General features: G+C 37.0%; 1 protein-coding gene across 3 annotated transcripts in view; it reads right to left on the bottom strand.

The window, feature by feature from the left end:
- Nucleotides 1–24,745, bottom strand: part of LOC126204399 (histone-lysine N-methyltransferase SETDB1-like) — a 334,147-nt gene that overhangs the window by 149,680 nt on the left and 159,722 nt on the right. For all 3 annotated transcript variants that reach the window (XM_049938777.1, XM_049938775.1, XM_049938776.1), the window contains one exon: nt 588–735. In XM_049938777.1, coding sequence (XP_049794734.1) covers nt 588–735 — 148 coding nt within the window. The remainder of the gene's footprint in view (nt 1–587; nt 736–24,745) is intronic.

Here is a 24,745-nt window from a genome sequence, read left to right as displayed (position 1 = left end):
CTGGCAACAGGTTCTCCACAATGATAGTGACTACTTTGAAGGACAGTAACAGGTGCAAACATGTAACTCTTTTGTATCGGTTGTGACTAAATAGTTGCCACTATTTAAATTCCAGCCCTCGTATATCCAGCTGTTGCAAAAACTTTTAAAAAGTAGTTTACGAACACAAGTAGTCAGCAGTATATAGGTGGCGAGTAAATCTTTCTTTTATGCAAACATCTGCAAAGAAATGGGAATGAAAGTGTGTTTCATAATATGACACAATGCTAAGGCTGTTAACAAGCAACTCATTTATATGAAGAACATAAATGTAAAACTGTGTTGCTAATGTAATTTGTAACATCTAGTGAAAAATTATCTGTAGTGTGAATAATAAAATGAAAATGTGTTACCAAAACTACACAATTTTAGATGACACACTTTGTTTATCCATACATAAGTCTGAATATGGAAGACTATAAACATGACTGGACATCAGCAATGGATGTCAATGAAACAAAAGTGAGTGAAACCACACAACTAGAAGACAAGGAGATAGTTTGGAGCTGATACTACACAACTGTTCTTAGTGACATCATAATACTCACAGGCAATGTTTTTACGTGGGCTCCTCATACCAAAAGCTGAACTTGTAGGAGACATTTTCAAATGCCCAGGATAGTTGGATGATGGTGACTGCATTCCTGAAGCGTAGTCACCCGGCAAGGCATCAATAATTTCAACAGGAGTGAGCTCCTGGAAAAAAACGCCTATATTTGAGATATAAGAAACAGAGTTAAGTAAAAATAATAGCCACATAGCACAAAGAAATACTTGCAAGTTTTATCTTGATTATTTTGGCTTCAGTTCTGCTTCATTAGTAGCAGTAGTCACCCATGGATCACTTTTACAAAGATACTGGACACGTCATGGTATTAAAGTTTAAAAGCATATAAAAATTTAATGTATAAATGCCTTTATATACCTTTAGATCTAGTTTGACAAAGATGGGACACACAGTTGGTTGTCCTAGCATTTGCCTGAAGTAATTCAGGGAACCCCCCAAAAAACCTAACTCAGAATGGACACATGAAAATGGGAGACTATATCATTCTGAATACAGGGACAAAACAAAGACAGTCAATTTGAAACTGCACAATCTCATTCAGTTCATCCCTAGTTTACAATACTTTTCTGCAAATAATTTTTTTTTATAATTTAAAAAGCTAGTGCTACACTGTTCATTTACTTCCAAATAATGAACATGACACACACTACATACTTGTTATTTCATAACGTAACGCTACACACATTATCAACCGACATCAAAACCACTACTACCTGGACAAGTTCATCTCAAATCATACAGGTTGAGAATGAATGTGTCACATCACTATTTTGAAGTTTCTTGAAAAAATATACATATATATTGAATTTTCACAAAACACCTCTCCAAAATTACAATATTTTGATTTTCTGATGATTTGTTAAAACACTACACACCTCTCTACATGAGAGTGTTTGTGAAAATGTCTTAACAAAAGCGAAAAATTGTAATAAAGAAACAAAAAGTGAGAGAGATCTGAATTTATTTTCAATAAATACCTTGTTCCCAATACTACGAGACACAATTAATATGTACACACTTCTGAGCTTGCTTTAAAAAAAAAAAAAATCTCTGAAAATTTACCTTTTTGCGAATTTCAAAATTATGCTTTAAAAATATGGATAGCCACAGAATGTCAACTGTCTTGAGAAATGATAAAGTGGAAGGACTGATAACTGCCTGCTATGACATTAACATATGAAATTTAACTATCAGAATACTTGTACATAAAGATGAAAGAATCTAAAATGTTTTGCCTATTTAGAAATTATTTTCTCCAAAAACCCCATCATAAATGTTCTAAAAATTACAGGGTATGTTGGTTGGTCATTGTAATTAGGGAATGTACAACAGAGTAGGCATTACTTGTCTGTACAAAATGTGAGAAATTTTTTAAATAGACATAAATCTACTCTCAAGGTCAAGAAACCATGGACACTTAAATATTTAAATTAATTGTTGATTTTAAGTAGATGTCATGCAAAACTGGTATTTCTGAATCAAAATAATTACTTTACAACATTATAATCAAGTGGAAAACAATTCATAATTTTGCTCAAAATTATTAGTCTTGTGTCATGATTTTATTTCTTCATGACTTTGTATGAATTAAAATTGTCTACAATTCAACACTGCACTGTTGAAAAAGAGTTTTTTTGCCCCCATCTGCTTCTGATTGAACTTGTATAGCTGAGCTGAATTTGCATATGGACAAGGATGCTCCAACAAGAGCAGTACTTGGCCATTTCAAAGCATTAGCAGGACCATGAGGTGTCTTAAAGGAGACTTATATCTTGCACCCTATAAGAGACACTTATTATCCGTCTCACCCACCATTGCCATACACACAAGCAATTAAGTGACTCACTACTACAAAGTCTTTTAATGTATAATGTTGTGTCTGCATTTCATACACATTAACAGGCGACATTTCATGGAGAACCGTTCTTGCAATGTATATGCCACTCTGGGATGCAACCTAGTAGTGACTATTGAATTCCTATCATGGGCTTCATAGCGGACCATTATCTCTCTCTTTCTTTGAACCCAGTTCCCTTAATATACTTTCATTTAGAATTAAGAGTTTCACGTTTGTTACTAATGTTGATGTGGTGTGTACGAATCCAGTAGCATCTCTTACAGCATCAACAGTTTCATGCTGGAGATTAAATCTTCTAGATGGATACAGAGACTTCCTACCCCATCACATGCACTTTTTATATGACCTGTTGCTGAAAATAATCATTTTTTGTATTAATTCCTGGACTACAGTGTTGACCAAGCCCATAAAGCTGAAAGCGGTTTTTAAAAATGAGATGCTGTACCATCAGTCACACACATGTTTAAGAAATGCATGGCCTCTAGACAGTGTGATGTTCCAAGGAAGTAAGCAACACATATGAATATTGATACCTGTGATGTGTGCCAGTGGTAACAATTTCGTTCTGCAAAGCAACAGACCAGTTCTCAGCAAAGTTGAAATGAAGAACTAATGTGTCAGTATTCTGGGATGACGCTGATTTTACTTCTGCTGTGACCTGTCTCTGAATCATCTGGATATGATGGTGAGCTATTTTTTCATGGCCCCATGCCTAACCTCTGTAACAAACTTCTCTAGCTCTATTGTCTTCTTCACCAACTCTCCTCCCTCCAATAATGCATTAAGTTACTTCACTGTCAATATCCTGAAGGTGTAATGCTACAACGGTCGTCACTTCAGCACCAGGACACATTGCACACTCCTGCAACAACATTTACCTTGCGGCTCTTGACACATACACAAAAGCATCAGGTCCATCTCTGTGTATTTCTTTCTTGTGACACTACTTATTGCGAAACAAAGAAGTTTCATGTTGGTGCATGCACATACTTTCTTCACTGGCTTGCATTTTACCCATTTTGGTCATAAGGAATGGAATTTTGCGAGACCAATTTTTAAATTCAGGTTCCTCTTTTTCGTTAGGAGATATGCTTCTCTTATTGATCTTGTAATATATCTTTTTACCTTTTTAACTTTTTCACCACTTTCACTAACAGAGATAACATCAACCTGGTTAGAACTTTGCCTGCTGCAATCTTTGTCATAAATTAGGTAATTTTCCAGAGCAATAGTAAGCTTATCATCTTACAACAGATGTCCACAGTAAGAATCTGGGCATGCTCAAATACCTTTCTCATTTTTTTACAATATGAACTTTTGAAATAAAATAATGTGAGGGAGTGGATATGTATGTCTGTATCTTCTGCTATCAGTGTCAGTAACTGTACTTTCACAGTATAGGTGGCTTTAAGGTAGCAGTACTTAGGTTTTGAAACCACACATCACATTTCATGCACATATCACTATCTTCACAAAGTTTTGAAGATGCTGCTTGTGTAAAAGTTCCAATTTTCTTTTTACATGCCGTGCTCTTGTGGTTCTTACCTTTTCTGGAATGTTTAACGCGGGATGTAGTAAGGACTACAGCAGATATGCTAACATTCAACACACCAACAACTTCACACCCAGGAATATAATCATCTGCACCGTCTTCTTCAGTTTCATATTCGGGTGATGGTGATTGCTCAGTTCGGTTGTCACTAAATTTCTTCTTGTACTGAGTGTAGAAATTCCTGCACAATGGATGTGATGCTAATACTGTTACTTGAGGATCAAGATATTTCTGCAATACCTCTGACAGATTTCCAAGTATTTTTAACTTTTCTTAAACACCACCTTCTTGTGTCTTCTTTCATAGTCCACACACCTCTCTCTGTCATTACTATATTTCCTCACTGACACTATATATAACAAAAAGTTAAAACAAACCACAAAACTTGATGCAGAATGGTTTATGTGCAAGTTCTCATTCATTTGTTATAAACAACAGAGCACTGGAAACAATGTTGCCAACATGCATATTTTACACTAGAAATTCAGTGATGTGAAATACGCAGAATGTTGAAAATTTTTTAACACTTTACACAGATAAATATTGCCCACTGTGTTTGCACTGACTACTAACATATTAACCAAGCAATATTTCGTGTGATTCTCAAAAGTTTTGGGATGAGGGTTTTCGAGTAAATGGCTGGTTCAAATGGCTCTGAGCACTATGCGACTGAACTTCTGAGGTCATCAGTCGCCTAGAACTTAGAGCTAATTAAACCTAACTAACCTAAGGACATCACACACATCCATGCCCGAGACAGGATTCGAACCTGCGACCGTAGCGCTCGCTCGGTTCCAGACTGTAGCACCTAGAACCGCACGGCCACTCCGGCTGGCTTTCGAGTAAGTAATTCATAAAAACTAGTAAAAATGCATTTTTTTTACACTTTTAGTAATAAATATTTACATCATATGGATAGCTGGAGCAGAGAAGATACTGTTTATAAATTACATCAGTAGTACCTGGTAACATGACAGAAAACAGAAAAGGTAGTGTTCTGTGACTTTCCACACCAGGAAAGGGGGGGTGGGGGGTGGGAGTGAAAAAATTAACTTAAATTTCGTATTTCTGTCTTAAATTTGTAAGTTAAAGGGAGCCCATAAGTGTGGGGGTGTCAACTAAATTTCAACACACTAAGAGGGAGCTTTAACGCAAAACATCTACCAGATCTTCAGTACTTTTAGTTTATTACTTTTATTTTATTTTTGTTCTCTCCTTTCTTTTAAGAGTTATTTACAAAATATACATTTTTCAAAGGGCCATACCATTTACAAAAATTAAGATAAAACAAAAATACTTTATTTCAAACATTAACATTATGATATATAGAGGACCAATACATGTATTTTTACACAGAAATTCATTATCACAAGTTGACATGACCTGTATGATTTGAGATGAAATCACCCATTTTATTCTTCCTATAAGCAGTATTTTCTACAGCTTTTTCTATTGAACTTTTACAGAGCATCCTCCCACAGAAATATTACACAAATGGAAGTTGACATACCTTATAAATAATGAGGTAAAGGTATCTTTTGAATTTAATATCACACTTTGCTAATTGGTATAATTTGCAAATCTTGCAAATCACTTTTTTGTCTATGCTCTCTGCCTCATTTAGATGAACCAACAATAGTGCCATAAAAATTGTTCAAATGGCTCTAAGCACTATGGGACTTAACATCTGAAGTCACCAGTCCCCCAGACTTAGAACTACTTAAACCTAACTAACCTAAGGACACACAAATCCATGCCTGAGGCAGGATTCGAACCTGCAACCGTAGCAGATATAAAAAAATCAGCCTTTATGATTTACAGTTACTGCTGAAATAATCATTCACCCTAAATTTCAGTATATATTAATGTGAATAAAAGCAATTTTCAAAAATTTTTGATAGTTACGAGTTTTGTGTATAATCTATTTTGTAGTAAATTGTTATCTGTCATATAGTTGCTGTACAACGTATTGTTATGTCATAACTACAATCCAGTCCAATTTCAAAACCAGGATGGTCACTAAAGAATAACACTTAGGACTGAAAGTAGATTACAGACACAAACATGCAGCCAGAATGTAACTCATCTCCTGGATGGAGAGTACAACTATTTATGCAAACACGGAATATTCCAGAATACGCATTCTTATAAACATAAAGAGTTTCACAAACCATCTAACCTGGTCACACGTTTTTGAACTGGCCACCTGTAGCAGGACAGACCACAACACTAACCGCTACTCCACCAGGCATGCAGCACAGCTTGTGGCAATATTATAGCTAATATGTCATGTTGCATTTAGTTTCCCCTGTGGTAGGAGTACAAGTCATCTTCACGTGTCATAAATTAATGCTATTTTTAAGTTTGTTAGTGACTGTAACCCTGTAACACCAAAAAAAACTTATAGGAAGTTCATATCTTTTCTCCCAGGCTTTTCCATAGCCTTGATAGAAAAATCGTTTTGCACAGTAACTGCTTCAGTTTTAAAGGGAATTAGTAAAATATTTAGCTTAACAGATCCAGAAATTAAAAATTCTGTCACACCTTGCACCAGTCACAACAGAGCACCAACAGTGAATGCTGTTCTTGAGCAACACGGGTTAGTAAGCAGCTAGAAATCAAACCAATGAATACCAAAGAATTGGAAACTGCTGCAAACAGGTATAATGGGAGAGCTCCCAAGAGCTGTGTTCTAGACATACCTTAAAGTACTATCCTCTCCTCTGGATCCTATTGCCTCTACAGGAAATCCAGGATCTATCACTACTTGTCCATTTTACTGTGAGTGATGTGTCAGTAGTCAGATGAAGTGCTCTGTATAGGGGCGACATGGACCAATGTGTAATATTGCATTGTCCCCCTACAAAAATGGCAGCAATGGATGGGCAGAAACACTAGCTAGATTCAGTGTTTTTGCTGGGGGCCTCATTTAACATGTTGACACGGTATTCTAGCAACCACTGGGGGAATATGGAACAATCAACTACAGACTGAGGTGCATACTGGAGTAAAAGTGTCTGTGTCTGAGCTATGAGGGCATACTTTGATCATCCCAACAACTGGCAGACAAGATTGAGAAAACCAGCTTTGAGCAAGTGTGTCAACAAAGCTCACAATTTTCAGCCATGTCCCGAGAACTGATCATGGCACCATGGCTCTCACTCGAATGGAAGGATGGAACCAGCGACTTCAAAGATTCCGTGACAAGCTAGCATGTAACTTCCTGAACTTGCAGCTTACAGTTGACAACTATAAGGCTCCCCTAAATGGGTCAGGTGTGCACTACACATTAGAGACTGTTACATAGGCAGCTGACTGTGTGTGGGGTGCACACAATGTTTTTTAGATTATGCAAATCACAGATCAGAAATGAGCTCTACACATTCACTTTAAATTCACCAAAGAAAGTCCTGTGATGTCATTAATGAACTTGCCATCTCCATGAGCCTTAAGACTCAACTCTTGAGTGTCTGCCAAGGTTCACTTGTCACCTAAGTCTATTGTTGGATACAAGTGGATTCAACTTGCTGTGAAAGGAGAGAAAGGAGAGGGAGTACATGAGTTCACTAGCACAACTGCGGACTTGCACCATTCCCACTATATATGCAACCATTTTGAAAGAAATTTCTGCCATTAATCTATAAATTACTATTCACTTATTTCATACAAACATGATTCCAGTTTCAAAGCCATTCTCAAGTGCAAGCTGCGTGAATGACTAAAGCAAGTTAATACCAATATAACGACTGATCAGTTAGCAGTGAATATTGTTCTGTTTATAAATAAATTAATATAGAACAAACTTTTTCTAAGACTGCTGTAAATTTACTTTAATATTTGATATATATTCAGAGTGTGTCTAACAATGATGCTGACATAAATACACTTTCAATGTGTTACCAAGTCTGTAACGGCAGTACCAGAAAACATGACATTAGGATTAAGCGCAATCTCTAAACAGTGATTAATTATTAAAATAAATTACGTAAATGTATTATAAGTTACACAATTTACTGATAGCCTATAAATGCACGTTGCCATGACCAAATGAAGACAGAAATAGTGCACTTTATTGTTGGGGGGATATAAAGCGACATTGCTCAGTGCTCAGTTTGTGTTTGACACAGGACATATTTTCTCATGGTGAAGGAAGAATAAACAAGATACAACCATTTTGTTTGCACTGGATGCAATATGTATGTTTTATGTCTGAAGCGTAGACTATAGCATGAAACTTATTCCGGATATTACTCTCCTCCTGTAATGGAACATACACTGCTGGAAAAAATAGTACACCTGGAAATCTGACATCAATTTTTCTCTGACAATTGCATATGTCACCTGGTGGACTGTAGATGTACTAAGAATGGTTTCAGCGACATCCGTCAACAGATAGCGCAGTGACGTAGCTACCAGAGTGCCATCTGTGTCTACTCTTTAATATGGCATGCTCATAGTCAGAAGGCACAGTGTGGTGCAAATGTGTGAAGCAAGCAGGCAACCATTCCACAGAGATGCACTCATCATTCCTGCAGCCAACTGAACAAGCTTTCAACGGGTCAAATTGTGACCTTCCGAGCCGTGGGATGGCCCTTTTGGAGAATTGCTACCCAAGTTGGATGTGCCGCATCAGTTGTGCAACGATGCTGGTATCAGTGGTCACGTTAACATTCTCACACCCACAGATGAGGTTCTCGAAGTCCACACAGGACAGACACCCTCAACGATCGTCGTATTGTAAAGGCAACAGTACCATATTGTACAGCTACCACAACACAGATACGAGGGCTTGTGAACTGAGACATGTCAACACAAACTGTTGTAAAGTGGTTATTAGCAGAAGAACTATGGGCACACAGAGCTCTAACCTGTCTGCCACTCATGCCACAGCATCAACATGCACAGTTCAACTGGTGCCATCAGAGGATCACTTGGAAGAGGGAATGGCACACTATGTACTTCAGCGGTTAAAGCAGATTCTGCTTACTCGAAAGTGATGATCATTTATGTGTCCAAAGTAGACCTGATGAGAGCTGTCTTGTACAGTGCACTCGTTGAAGACACACTGGCCCCACACCAGGCCTTATGGTCTGGGGTGCAATACGCTACAACTCTCTTACGCCTCCAGTGTTTCTGGAGAATGATAACCAGCACTCGGTACATGCAGAATGTTGTTGGATCCTTTGTTTTTCTGTTCTTGCAACAGGAAGGTGATATGTTGTTTCAACAGGATAATGCTTGCTCACACACTGCCTGTGCAACTCAACGTGCTCTGCAAGACATGAAGCAACTTCCCTGGCCAGCATGATCTCCGGACGTCTCCAACTGAACCTGTATGGGATATGATGGCACAAGAAGTGACTGATGCGACTCTTCAATCAACAACTCTTGCGGAACTATGAGAACAGATTGAGCAGGTGTGACATAATGTATTCCAGGACAGTATTTGCCATGCAGGCTCAATCAGAACCTGCATTTCTGTCCATTGAGGCTACACCACACACTAATATGGGCATTGGAGTATGGGTCGCTACCTGATAACCAAGAATCGTTTGCGCTATTGACCCATAAATGTAATAATTTCATGTGCTCCATATGCACTGTTGCAATGATAAATCTTGAGTGAATTGTAAGCTTCTAAAAGGGCATACTGATTTTTTTCCCACCCAGCAGAGTATTTGCAATTTTTCTTTGCATCAACTTATTTTCACCTTATATATCCTCCACAGTCTTACAAACACAGCTTCATTAAAGGACATCTGATGCTTCATTAAACACTATCTAATCCTGACAATCTGTCATTTCGCCTTGTCAATGCTACTTTACAGCAGCAAGATTGTGTACTCATCTTCCGTACTAACAATAAGTCGTGACAAGAGAGAATGAGTAGGAAGTGACCACAGTGCCACAGTTCTCAGACTCATAATACTCGCGATACTACAGCAGGAATGAAGGAAGCCCATTAGCACAGATGTAGATTAGACTCATACTCACTCCAATTCTGATCTCTAACATTGATCTCCATCCACTCCAGATGATGATAGCTCTGGGAAACCTGAAAGTGTCAGTTTAATATCCTAAGACATTTCCCCCAAAGATGGAAGATTTCCTAGAAAAGCATTTGCAACAAGGTGCCAGAGTTTGAAATGTCCTAAAAAGCTGTGGAGCTCACGTTACACTATGTACTGAAAGCTGGTTAAAACCTTAAATTATAACAGTGAGATATTTGGGAATATTTAAGTGTATATAGAAAGGATAGTAGGTGGGGGTGGTGTATTTGTCACAGTACACAAATTCAAATCCACTGGAAGAGAAACTGGAATAGCATGTGAGATTGCAGTTGGATCCTTCTATTGACCACCAGACTCCCCTCCAGAAAATTTTGAGAAAATCAAAGTTCACTGATACAAAAGTTCCACAATTGTACTGTCACCATTGGAGAAGCCTTAATCATCCAACAACCAATTGGGAAAATTACAGTTTTGTCAGTGATGGGCAATGATAACATCACTGCTCTGCTTTGGTAGTGGCACAACTTAAAAAGATTTGTTTTTGCATTTTCTGTAAAAAATACTTCATTAGCAAAGATTTGTCATGTAAATTGGCATATTTCTGTTTTTAGTAGTTTGCCACTAGATGACACATGTGCCGCTATCAAGTTACCACCTGCCTTTCAACAATAGTGACATAACCTCAGTTGCTCAAGAGCCTTCTGAGGTAGTTTCCCGAACAGTGGCACAATTCATTATATTATCTTTTATATCATATTGCACCTTTAATAAAATGTTATTTTGAAACGAAAGTTTGTTAGGCTTATTTTTAGTTGTACCTACAAATAAGAAACAATTTGAGTTTATATTGTTTACTGTTTTTCTTTTTTTTATATATATATATTTTGATAGCGAAAGCATGCAGTGTAACTAAACAAGAACTCCATTAATATTAAAGCTTTGCAAAGTCTCCAATAAGAATGTACCAGAAGGCATTGTAAAGGTTAACGAAGGTTGAAAAAAGTTTTGGGAAAACACTCCTGCAGGTAATTATAGCCTATACAAATAGTTATTTATGTGTTAAGGATGAAATAATGTGATTATGACATGCCAGAAGATAATTTTTTCCACATAGTTATTTTGTAAACAACTGTTGAATTTTTACACAAAGTGACAATATTTTTAATACTGGTTACTTCATTTTTAGTGGGATCAATGGATGTAGAAGTAAAAAAGGTAGAAGCAAATGAGAACAGCCACCCGGATAAACACTCGACAGGCAAAGAACATCAAGAATATATTTTTGATTCAGATGCCAATGCCAACTACAAGAACAGAATCTGATAATGATCTAAGTGACAGGAATGATCACAGCATTGAAACTTCCACTGCAATGAAAATGGAGAGAAAAAGAAGAAAAAAAAAAATGAACAATTGGTCAACTCATTCTACCAAGAAGCTTAGAAATACTGGTAAGCCATACATTTCCAATAGAACTAAGAAAGAAGTAAGAGACAATGAATTAAAAGAGGCTTGCCCTGAGAAATACAGGCTGAAATGTACGGAAAAATTTCAGAAGAAGAGTTTTTATAATTACTGGCATATGGGGGATTTACGTACACAGCGAGACTTCATTGCTGTGAGTGTGTTAAAAGTCACGCCTACATACCGATATGTTAAAGAAGGAAGTAGCAGAAAAGCAAACAATGCTTTTCATTTCCAAAAAGATGGGAACCAATTAAGAGTTTACAAGATGTTCTTATGAATACCTTGGATATAAATCATAGGGTCATTCAAACTGTATTAGAGAAGAAAGTTGATCTTTCAATGAGCAATATTGCACCAGATCACAACAGATAAATGAGAAAATTAAAGAGGGAGTTAGACAGCACATAAATTCAATTCCAAAAATACCCAGTCATTACTTTCAAGCTAATTCAAGTAAAGAATATACAGATGGCAGTACAACCACAGCCCAACCCAAGTCGCTTACCAGAATGCGCCTAATGCAGAAACAGAGGAACTTAAAGAAAGCTATGACCAACACTTATTGGGGGGGGGGGGGGGGGGGGGGAGATTAGCTCGTAAAGGGAAGAAAACAGACAAAGAGGAAAACTGTTATAACACCAAAGTGACGTGTTTTGACATGCAAGCCGTTTTTCAGTGTCCAAAGGGGGAAATCTCAGCATTTTAGTATAAAAGTGAACTTCTTGTATTCAACCTTACTTTTTATGATCTTAAAACAAATGATGTGTCCTGTTTTGTTTGGACCAAGGGCGAAGGGGTTGTGGTACACAAAAAGCCCTTTCAATGACGGAACAAACTAGGTTTTTTCTATACAGACAACTGCAGTGGCCAACGAAAGAACAGATACACATTTTGTTTGTACCTGTTTGCTGTTAATATATTTCCTGATATCGTGTCAATTATCCACACATTTTTGATGAAGGAACACACCCTAAACAAAGGTAATAGTGCTCACTCTGTGATCAAAAGGGAGGTAAAATGAGTATTAAAAAGAGATTCAATATATACACCAGACCATTTCATATCTTTAATCCATTCTGCTAAAAAGACTGGTCGACCATACATTGATATTGAAATTTCACATGAAGAAAGTGAAGCTCCATTTCAAAATAAAGATATTATAAGAATAAGTGATATCAAAATTGTAAAGGTGATACATATATGGACAATGACTTCAAGGAAATTGATACTCATCTGAAGAAAAGACAAAAAGCAAAGGATTCTCTGATACTTCAATCCACTTATGCCAAAAGCACCCATTACGTGAGAGAAAGAAGAAAGACTTACTTGACTTAATTAAGCATAACCATATCCTCAAATTTTATGCTTCCTTTTATAATCATCTGCAGTATCATTATAATGTTTAGTTTGAGTCCACAGACTAGTGTTTATTTTTTTACCTTCAGAATTCTATGTCTTAATTTAGATTGCATACAAAGTTGTAACCGTTGGTAGTGTAAAATTGGTAGTTTTTGAATTGTGCCAGTGTCAAAGCAAAGCAGTGATATATCCTGCAAAACATTATTAAATGTTCTCTCTGAGAACTACCTAGGATATATTGTTTGGAAGGCCACTATTCATGGAAATATATTGGACCTAATAGTAACAAAACGACCTAACCTCTCTGAGGATGTCCATGTAGAAACTATCAGTGACCATGGGGCTGTTGTAGCAACGATTACCAAAGTACAATCAGCAACTATAACATGTAGAGGGACTTATATTTTAAGCAAACTACATAAAGAATCAGTTGTGTCTTATCTTGGTAAGGAACTTTAAAATTTAGCTTTGGAGAAGAACATGTAGAAGAACTGTGGCTCAGATTCAGAAGAACAGTGGACTATGAAGTTGATAGATATGTACCTAGTAGACTAATTCATGGTGGGCTAGATTCTCCATGGTATACAGTCATTGTAAAGAAAATTCTAACATTTGGCTATCAATAGGGCAATGCCTGAAGTCTTCAATGAGTACTATAGCAGAAATTTTATTGAAAGGTCTCACATAAAACCCAAAGAAATTCTGATCATACGGATACACTGTTAATGGCACCATAGTGTCCAGACACTCATGGACAAGGCAGGATTTGAAATTGAGAGTAGAAAAGCAACAGCAGAAGTGCAAAACTCTGTCTCCAATTGCTCCTTTACAAAAGAAAATCCAGAAGTACTGCACCAATTTAATTCTGATACCAATGAGGTGAGTGAAATAGATATTAGAGTTGATGGCACTGAAAAATGTTGAAATTGTTAAAACTGAACAAATTGCCAGGGCCCACTGGAATCACTGTCAGATTCTATACTGCCGTAAATGACAGTTGTAGGTTGTGATTTGCGGTCTAGTAACTCTTTATTTACAAGTCATAGAACAAATATAACGAAAGAGTTTACAATGAGTTATATCTTACAAATCAGCATTACCCATGAAAGATATATAAATGTATTGTTAATTTCCAGCATACTCACCACTCTGGTTAACCACCAACGGGTAGGGATGGGGATGACCAACAGAACCAGACATGCTATCTGCTATTCTTCTCCCACCTTCCTCCCCATCAAGACAACTGTGGTGCAATGAACTTCCAAGCTATTCCATTTTTAGGGAGAAGTGATGGGGAGTGTCTGAGAAGTTCAGTGAGGAGTCTCGTGAAGTGATGCTCATGTTGAGGTCTGCAAATGGTAATCTAATTCCCTGACAAAGAAGGCCTTTTTAATGAACTGATGGAAGTCTTCAATTTAAGAGTCTTGCAGGATTGGCTTGCCGTTCTGTAGTTCATGGTTTTTCCACATTAAACATTGGCAACAAACTATTTTAATCCAGTACGCAAATATATTTGTGCACCCGACTGCTGTCAAGTCTTCAGCAAGTTTATCTTTGTCACAATTCTTATTTATGAAGTGAAGGATCCAGCCGCTTGTATGAAATAGTCTCCAAATGAAGTTGGAAATGTCTATTGTAAGGCTGCGAAGTAAAGTAAGTGCTATCACATTTTGCATTCCTTCTCTTTTCTAGGAGGTCATAATACATATTAGGAGTACCAGATGCCCAACATTCTTCTAGGTGTGCAAGCCATGGCCGTTCTTTCTATCAAATATGTGCAGATTGGATTCAATTGTCAAGAAGACCCCGTGTTAAGTGATTTTCTGGGTTATTGTGTCCAGGACAATGACTCCACTGACTAGGTGACATGTATGTATGAATTTCTGTCACAGGGTTACCAATGAAAGTCTGCTAGCAATTAACATCATGCTGTCTATCCAGCCTAAGGTCACTGTAGCATCTGTACACAACACTGTGTGAGTAAAGTCATACCTGTAGCACAGAAATGTTGTTGTTAACATGCTTCCACAAGTGCACCTAGATGTTCCAGACAATGCAGCATTACAGCTACAAGTCTGTCATTGCTACAGGCTAAGTAAATCTTTGTGTTTCCATATAAAACACTGAGGATGTATGGGGACAGCCCCATATGATTGTTCCAAAACATCACAAAATACGTACATTCGAACATCATGATTTTTTTATAGTAGGTATCCACCACAGGACACGAATGCAAGGCAATGAAGATAAAGTGGACACTAAAGTGCCCCATCGTGTTGCCAGATCACTGGGTAACAATTCATTCCAGTCAATTCCCCTACATAATATTTCTTGGAATAACAGTTTTGCTACGACTGACACAAGAGACAATGGGTCCCAATGAGTTGCAAAAATTTGGTCAAAGTCTATTATAGTGTCCTTCTGGTAACTGTGCAGAGACAGGAAATGTGTTCTCTTGTCTAGAAGCATGTTCTTTCAGTGTTTCTGAAAGCAAAAATGGACTGCATGTCACATTGAATCGAAGTCTACTGAAACAGTTAGTCATTACTTTGCAATTTGGAAGCTTCTAAGATTACCTTGAAAAAACATGCCATAGAAATCTTGTCAAATTCATCTTCTTCATGCAAGGTAAGTTGCAGATATACTTGCATAATATCACTAATAACAGCCATGCGACATAATTGGAACCGTAACAAACAGCAAGTGTTTCTGGCAGAAGATTTGGTCCTGCCTTTAAAGTAATGTTGAGTGAGGGTGCGCTGATCTTGTGAGAAAATGATCCTCCACCTTATTTTGCTAATTTTCTCCTTCTTAGCTGCCCGAGGCACAATGTAAAACATGGTGTTACTTGGCTCTCCAGGAGCAGCGAGTTCTACATGGTTCTTTGCAATGTAGTGCAAGATAACATGGTGGTAAGTGTCTAAGTAATCACTGCTAAGGACGCTATACATAAACTACGATATCTACTTTCTGCCTGCACTTGGTTAAGACTAATATTTTGTTTCTTTCCGAAGCAGATGAACAACATTTCGTTAACCACACACAAGACACAATGCTTTAAATTCTTGAAGGAGTACACAATCTTTAATGTCTTTATTCTACCTTGATGTGCAGTTATGCCAGTTTTCTCTACACCCCAGAAAGATCTCAATTGGTCATCTGTTGACATGTAAGCCTGAAGTACAAAGTTAACACTTTGGAGACCATCCACTTCCAAGAATTGTGGGCCTAGGAAACTGCCCATTTATGCAGTGTGTTAATGGCACATATGTAATTGATGTGTCTTCAAGAGTAAATCATACCAAAAATGGGCCAAGCTTCAAGAGTTATTTTTTTATATTTACTTTAGTTTGTTGATAGATTATAGATTTTAAAATAATGATGAGAGAAAGTATAATTATCTTCTCAAGACAAAAGTGCTGGATGAGTTATTCAGCAATTTCTTCCTTTTGAACTTCCAAAACTTCCTCCTCACTCAACAACTGTGATGCATTTTTAGCAGAATTACAACAAAACTGCAAAATCTAATGAGTACACGTATAAAATTATGTCAGTGCAATCATACTGGCTCAGCCATTCATGACAGAAAGTGTTATATTCGCTAATGCTTCTTTTGAAATAATTCTAGAAATTAACAATGGAAGGCAGCACCAGTTAGGGGTGAATCGCGAGTTGTCCGTACATTGTTCTCAAACAAAATGAGTCCAGTGTTTGAGTAACAGATGGTTCGCACATCAATGACATTGTAGCCTGACCTACAGTCAGGTGTGGTCATTTTAATACAAAGTTGTGGCCTAAGATAAGCTCCGGTTTGGTCTCCAGAGTGTTAACAACACCTGAAGTCGCATAGACAGCAGATCTGCTCGCACTGAGGATCTAACTGAATATGGTGGGAAACAGAACAATCAATTTAGAAATAGTAACAATCACTACTAATTAAAAGCTCAATGGGCATATCCTCTTCAGAACCTCTCTGGTCCATCACCTAATTGCAGTGTGTGGACATGTGCAATTTTTTTAATATACTGTAGAACTGTCGGCCGAGGCACAAAGCAGTGGTCACTTTCTTTCGAAACTGAAAAGGCAATGCCGTTGCAAGGAGCTAGTACAAGATTCAAATGTGTGAACACTAAGCTGTCATTGGTCAAAGGCAAGAGGTTTCAAATCGTCTGTTAATGACTTTCCTGTGAAGGATGCTTGGTTCCATCGTATAGCACACTTCGAGTAAGTTCTACAATGAACACCTGAACCATTTGCAACAATGTAAAGGTTGGCGTAGTTACATTATTTTACTAACAGAAGTGACGTTGCTCTGTGTTACTAAGATTTACATGTCATATGAGGCATACTTTTTGTTCAGTGACAGTAATTTTATCATATTCTTGGACCCAATGAGCACATTATTTGCAAAAGATGCAAAATGGACCATAACTTTTATTTCCTTAGGTAATGTTTGTTTCTGCCCAGCACGTACATGAAGGGCAGGTGCTGTGGGATTGTATGTCATCGATTTATTGTCACAGAGGATCTTCTGCAAAGCAAGCGCTGTATCTATTTCCGTTCCATAAATTCCATCACCTAAAGTATGTTTCCCTCTGAGAGACCACAATGCTTAACATGAATAAGTCAATGCAGTAGACATCAAGAAAATTTCTGATGAATTCTGGTGCCAATAATGACCACAAACATTTATGTAGGTGTCTAGCGTGTGAAGCTTTCACGTGTTGGTTGCAATCGATAAATATAGAACTAAGTGATTGTGGACTGGGAATGTGTATGGGTTTAATAGATTCCAAATAATACAGATGAGCTTTGCATAATCCCGTTTTTATCACCATAGTGCATTTTGAGAATTATCTTCATTTATTCATGCGTGTCTGAGATCACAGATGTACCATCAATTAAATACTTTGGCTCTCCTTAGAGTGTTTATGACTGGTGAATATTGTGGGATCTCCAGAAAACATCTCAAGTTTAAGAGTGGGCACTCTAATATTAGGTGAAGGAACAAATGATGTGACAGTCACAGCAGACTGTTTATCACTGATGGAATGTGAGGCAAGGACCTCATAAGTTTCTCTTCTATTCCCCATGATGTGCATAAAAAGGCACCCTTGGCTGTGCCTACATACTCGTCACATTTGGACACATCAGCAGCATAATTGGAATCATTGAGAAGATCATGTAGTTTGTTATTAAGGTCTCTTAGTGTACACAATAGTTCCTCTAATTGATCTTTAGAGCATTTATAATCTTCAATGGGGGCTGTGTCACTAAAGTTGTGTACTTCATTCAAAATTAGCTATTGCTCACTGCTGTACTCTTTTCAGGTGCAGAAACTGATTGTTGCTATTAGCATTTTTTATGTTAGGTATCATAAAGTGATTGCAATTGTCTGCGCAGGCCAAAGTAGTATGTAGCTTGATAAACAACTAACAGATTGTAGCACCAGACATAAACAATCTACAGGCTTAGTGTAAGGTATAACAAGTGCCAAACAAGCAGCTATAATAGCAAAACAGAACATAATACTCAATAATGGAATAAAACTACGAAATGTGTAGCATGATAATTCAGTTAACTTTGCTCTGTATGCAGACAGTCATGACTGGAAGATTTTGTTTCCTGGCATGACATATCACTGCAGTGAGCCCTCGTACTATTTACACACAAAGTGCATTCAAAAATCGTGGAATCACAGCAGCAACTGTAGAAATTTTGCAGGGTTTCAGCACCGTAGGCATCGAATTGTAGTCAAAACAACTCTTTACTTACAAGTGAAAGAACATAATGTGAAACCAAAGAGTTTACAATCGGTCATATCTTAGAAATCAGCATTACCAAATCAGAGATATAAATGTCTTTGACAATGTCAATGTAGGTCCCTTGAACAAAAACTGTGCCCAGTAGTTGGAGGATAAACTGATCATATGAAACCCAACTCTCTCTTTTCTCACATGATATTCTAAAGCCATGGATCAAGACAGTCAGGTAGTTGCATTATTCCTCGATTTCCAAAAAGTATTTGGCTCGGTAGCACACCTACACTTCATACCAAAAGTATAACGATATGGGGTATCAAGTGACTGGATTAAGGATTTTTTGTAGGGAGGACACAGCATGTAGCTTTGGCTGTGCCCCAGAGAAGCGTGTTGGGACCCTTACTGTTTATGTTGTATACTAATTACCTTGCAGACACTCTTCATAGTAACCTAAAATTTTTGCACATACTGAGGTAATATCTGAAAGAAGCTGCACAAATACAGAGTCAGATCTTCGTAAAATTTCAGAACAGTCTTAAGATTTGCAACTTGCTTTAAATGTTCAGAAAAGTAAAATTGTGCACTTAAAAAAATAAAAGCATAATATTCTATGACACAGTATCAATGAGTCACATGTTTGTTTGTCCTGCGGGAGAGTGCCACAGAGATGCTTTAGAAACTGAACAAGCAGACACTTCAAAACAGACATAAACTATCTCAAGAAAGACTGCTTACAAAATTTAAGGATCGGCTTTAATTGATGACTCTGGGCATATAGTACAATCTCCTGTCAATCCTGTAGGGATCATGAAGACAAGATTATGGTAATTACAGCAGGCACAAAGGTATTTGTAAACAGTCATTCTTCCCACACTCCCTACATGACTAGAACAGGAAGAGGGCCTAATAACTGGTAGAATGAAAAGTACCATCGCCATGAAATTCATGGTGGTTTGCAGAGTATGGATGTAAAGACAGATGTAGAGCTGTTTGCCAGGGAAAGTGCCTGCCCAGATTAAAAGTCATGATTTCTTTCTGCACCTGTATTCTTATGAAATATGCAATCGCATGGACACTGTCAGTACATAATCCAAGCACTTTTTAAAAATAATATATATTTAATAAATTATATACATTATAAATGTATTAACAAGTGTTTAAATCAAAGCATAGGTTTAGAAATAAGAAAACTACAGAGTGCTTCATGTGAATGCTTTAGTATTTTAAATCTGAAAAAACAATTAACAATACAGAATTTTTTAGCTTTGTTGAAAGTTTGAGAGGTGAGTGATCTCATTTCTCTTTAAAACACATGAACATTTCATATTCTGGTCATCTGGCAGCTGACATTTAAATTTTCAAACCTCATGTGCTGACTGTCAAAGTAAGAAATATAATAAAATAAAATAGCATGAGTCATTCAATGGAGAAGTTGATAGATTTATCTTTGATGTTTAAAATGAAAAACTTAAGTATATGAATAAGGATGTTCATATAGTTGGGTGAGCCCCCTCTTTATCTTATCAATTCTAATGAAGACGTGTTGTATGTTTCAGTTTCATGGGGACAAAAGGAACTGCCTTTGCCTTTTGGGAATATTCTTCATGTTTTAGGTGTTCATCATTTTCTTTAACCTGACGATAAAATTTGGAAGGTCTATGCCTATGTTGATATGACGTACCTGTAACAAGCTTCTGGGTAACTTCAACAAAGTAATGCACTTCTTGTGAGACAGCTTTTAGCTAGGTAACCAACCATTACATTTCTCATAGGAGACACATAATGCATATCAGTTACGAACTGAGAACTATTCTAAAGATAATGGAACTGCAATGGTGAGAAGCTTCTTCTTCTTCTTCTTCTTCGGAGAATGTTCTACCTCGAGTAGATATCTGGACTATTGCTAGTTAAATACTAAGAAATTCTCTATCACAAGCTGAATAATTCTCTCCAGCAAATGAAAATTCCTTTGAAAAAAAAAAATTAAAAAAAAAAGTTTCCAAATTCCAGCCAGTTTGTGTTGCAGGACTGCATATGTGGTGAAATTTGATGCATCCACAAACAATGCAAGTTTGTATGTTGCATTTGGCAAAGTTCGTAGTGCAGCTCAAGCTTGCAGTTTTCAATCTATTCTGTGACTTCAGGAGTCCAGTAAATCTTCCTTCTGTCATTCTTCCTGCTTCCCTTCAGACAGTCATTCAGATGACCTCCGTTTTGTGCAGCGTGTTCAAGATGACAACGTAAAAAGCTGAATGTGCTGAAAATGTCTGCAATTGTTTCACAGTTCTTGAACCAAATGTCTTAACAGCTGCTGTTACTCCAAGATGTAATGATGCATCTCAGAAAATATGATTCCCAAGAGCCCCACAGAGTTTCCAAGATAAATTCTCTTTCCATACTTATCTAGACATTCAAAAGCTGTGGTTAGATGATGCAAGAGCTCTTCCTGTGAACTAGATGCAATCACAGTGTTATCCAAATAGGCTTGCACTACTTCATTAATAAATTTTTGAAAAGTACTATAGTCTGATTAAAATTACTTGACTTCTCTTCTAGCTTTCTTTCTTGATGTGTTTGGCTCCTCAACCTTGGACGTGGCACTTTTATTTCACATTTCATCACACACAATAGGCAAACCACAAACATCACACCCACATAACAATGCTACAGAAACAGTTAAGTTTTACACACAACAGTAACTAAAAGCACTGGATACTTCCACACAAGACACAATTTGTCACATACACAATTATCACAAACACAGATATTGGCTTACATTTGAAAGCTTCACATGACAATGCGTGAAACCAAGTTTTTCAAGGCTGCAATTCAATTCATCATTGCAACTAGGTAATCATAATCAAACATGAAAGAAGTGGACTCAGCACTGTATTTTACTAACCTGCCATGTTGAAGGTTCGATTCTCGTTAAATGTTCTGATTTTTTATTTCTAAATTGATGCAAAAGAGTTTGGTTATCATTTTCTTCAATTACTTGGTTTAAATGTAATATTTTTGTTTCTAATTCACTGCCACATCAATTTCATCACTGTATTGACTTTTTTATTTGCTCTACCTATCATTCCTTTTTGTCTAGAGTCCGTCTGCAACCAAGTGCCAATGAGGACTGCTCATCGGTTGGTAATGTGTCTGCTTGTGTAGCCAGTAAGAGGATAGCTTCAGGCAACTAATGCTAGCAAGAAATTACAGTTTGCTTTTAGCACTGAAACTGAACTACTTCTGTCATGAATTGGCTCACAGTAGTTGTGAACAAAGTGACTGTGATTTTAGTTCTGCCACAGATTGTTACCCATCACTTACACAGGTACATTACGCATCACGAGTTTGTTGTTCGCTTAGAGCACAAGTTTCGATTCAGGGCTACAAAACATGTCTTCTGTCACAGAATATCGCATATTTCTGACATTGCAGGGGCCACTTCCAACATTGCTTCACATTACACATTAACAGCAATGGTGCAGTGTCCCGCACCATGTTTGTGTGTTACCTATATATAGCCAGTGGCTGGTATGGCAACACTGTAGCAGAAAATGACACATGTCAACCATCAAGTAATTTCAGACAAACCCAAGGGGAAAAAAGCCGAGAAGAATTAAATTAACATAATCTATTTGTGGTCTATGACAGTTGTCTGATAGTGTGTAGTCACTTCAATTATGATAATCTCCAAAAACATGTCATAAATACTGTATCTGGTACTGTAATCATTTTTAGAGGACTGACCCGTGGTGATTAGTTAATTACTTTCATAATCCATGGATCATTTTGCACGATAAATCGTCTTGATGTGGAACATCCATATTGCAAATTAATTTTTTTTCCGAAGTGAAAACAAGACATACAGATTGAGTTAGCAATTCCTACCCACCACTTTTTTTATCGAGTTGAGTCTCTATGTACTGCGTGGCAACAACCAATTTCATTTTAGTGTCTAGGTCTCGTTCTTGTTCCAGCTTTCACTTCCTGCCAGTATCTTCTGAGCCCATCAAGAAATGCCTATTTACGCTCTTCAGACAAGGATCCTCTACATCTTTTGGACATTGATGCCATTTTAAAACCTTGGTAGTTGTTTATCAATCTTCTAAATGTGTTCCTGTCAGGAATTTCTCTCTCTGAGATACCAATCTGCCTAAGATCTTTCTCATTTTCTTCGAACCATCTCGGCCTTCTTTTCTTGGATTGCATCCATATTCTTTTTGTTAGTCGATCACCGTCTATCCTCATGAGATGACCATAAAATAACAATCATCTCCTCTTAATGGATGCTGTGATAGGTTCTGTCTGGCTGTAGAAGTCCTCATTTGCTCTCATTCACCATTGTCCGTCAACCCGCCACCTTTTATACATTAAAAACATATGAATTCTTCTACGGAACAGGAGTTTGTCAACGAAAAACTTTTTCAATTTATTTTTAAATTTTACCTTGCTGCCTCTTAGACATTTTATATCACTGGGTAAGTGGTCAAAAATTTTTATTGCAGTGTTGTGCACCCCTTTCTGTGGTAAATACAACCTTAATGCTCAGTAATGAATGCTATTTTTTCTTCTGGTATTGTAATTATGTATCTCATTGTTTCTTTTGAATTTTAGTGGATTATTTACAACAATCCTCATGAGGGAATAAATATACCGTGAAGCAGTAGTCAGAATGCCCAACTCCTTAAACAGATGTCTGCAAGATGATCAAGGGTGAACACCACATATTATTCTTACAGTACATTTTTGGGCAATGAAGACCTTCTTCCTTAAAGATGAATTACCCCAGATCATTATTCCATATGACATTACTGAATGAAATAAGAAAAATATGTCAACTTACTGCATTTCTCTCTTCCCAAAATTTGCAATGATTCTAAGTGCAAATGTGGCTGAATTAAGTTGTTTTAAAAGTTCCAAAATGTGTTTTTCCAATTTAAATTCTCATAAATTTGGACACCTAAGAATTTTGAAGTTTCCACCCTAAGTATTATTTCATCACCCTGTGTTACACTTATCACTGGTGCAGTATCCCTAGAGGAGCAGAACTGAATATGATGTGTCTTTGTGAAATTGAGGGTGAGACCATTCGCAGAAAACCAGTCAATGATACTTTGTTCATCATTTCTGTATGTATACTAGGAGTAATTACAATACTGGTGTCAGCTGCAAAAAGAACTAATTCTGCTTGTTGTACATTAGACAGTTGATCATTTGCATAGATGCACAACAGTAGCGGACCTAAGACTGAGCCTTGGGGAACCCCATAATTGATTTCTCCCAAGTCAGAATTATGTCCCTGGATTCTGTTGGTTGAATTACTACTAAGTACAAGTTTCTGCATTCTTTTTGATCAGATACAACATTATCAATTGTTCGCATATACCTTCAGTTCCATAAAACTTCAATTTATCTAGGCGTATACTATGATTCACACAGTCAAATACCTCGGAGGGGTCACAGAAAATACCTACTGGTGCTATTTTGTTACTTAATGCTTGTAATATCTAGTATGTGAGCAAGTAAATGGCATTCTCAGTAGAGCAACCCTTCTGAAACCCAAACTGTGATTTGCTGAGGATATTACTGATGCCAATGTCAGATACTATTCTAGAATACATCACCTTCTCAAAAATTTTGGAAAATGATGTCAGCTGTGAAATAGGCCGGTGGTTACTTACTTCTCTCTTATCACCTTTCTTAAAGAAGGATTTAACAATGGCATATTTTAGTGTCTCTGGAAAAATGCCCTGAGTTAGTGATGCATTACATATTTCGGACAATACTGGACTTATTACATGGGAACAAGTCTTTAGTACTCTATTTGAAACACCATCAAAACCAGAAAAGCTTTTATTCTTGTGAGAATGTATGACCCTCTTAATTTCAGAAGCAGAAGTTGGTGGTACATACACATGATGTAATTTTATGAGAGTTACTTCTTCAACATATTGCTGTGATCTTTCTCTTGAACTGGTGGTCCCTAAGCTTTCTACTATGTTTATGAAATGATTATTAAATACATTTGCTACCTGTGACTTGTCATTTATAACTCATCCATTCAATTCAATTATAATATTATCCTCTTCTGTGATTAGTTGTCCTCTCTCTTGCTTCACTATATTCCATATT

The sequence above is a fragment of the Schistocerca nitens genome, chromosome 9, assembly GCF_023898315.1.
Source record: "Schistocerca nitens isolate TAMUIC-IGC-003100 chromosome 9, iqSchNite1.1, whole genome shotgun sequence".
NCBI lineage: Eukaryota > Metazoa > Arthropoda > Insecta > Orthoptera > Acrididae > Schistocerca > Schistocerca nitens.
The sequence above is the reverse complement of the archived record's forward strand: the minus strand, read 5'-3'. Positions and strand labels throughout refer to the sequence as shown.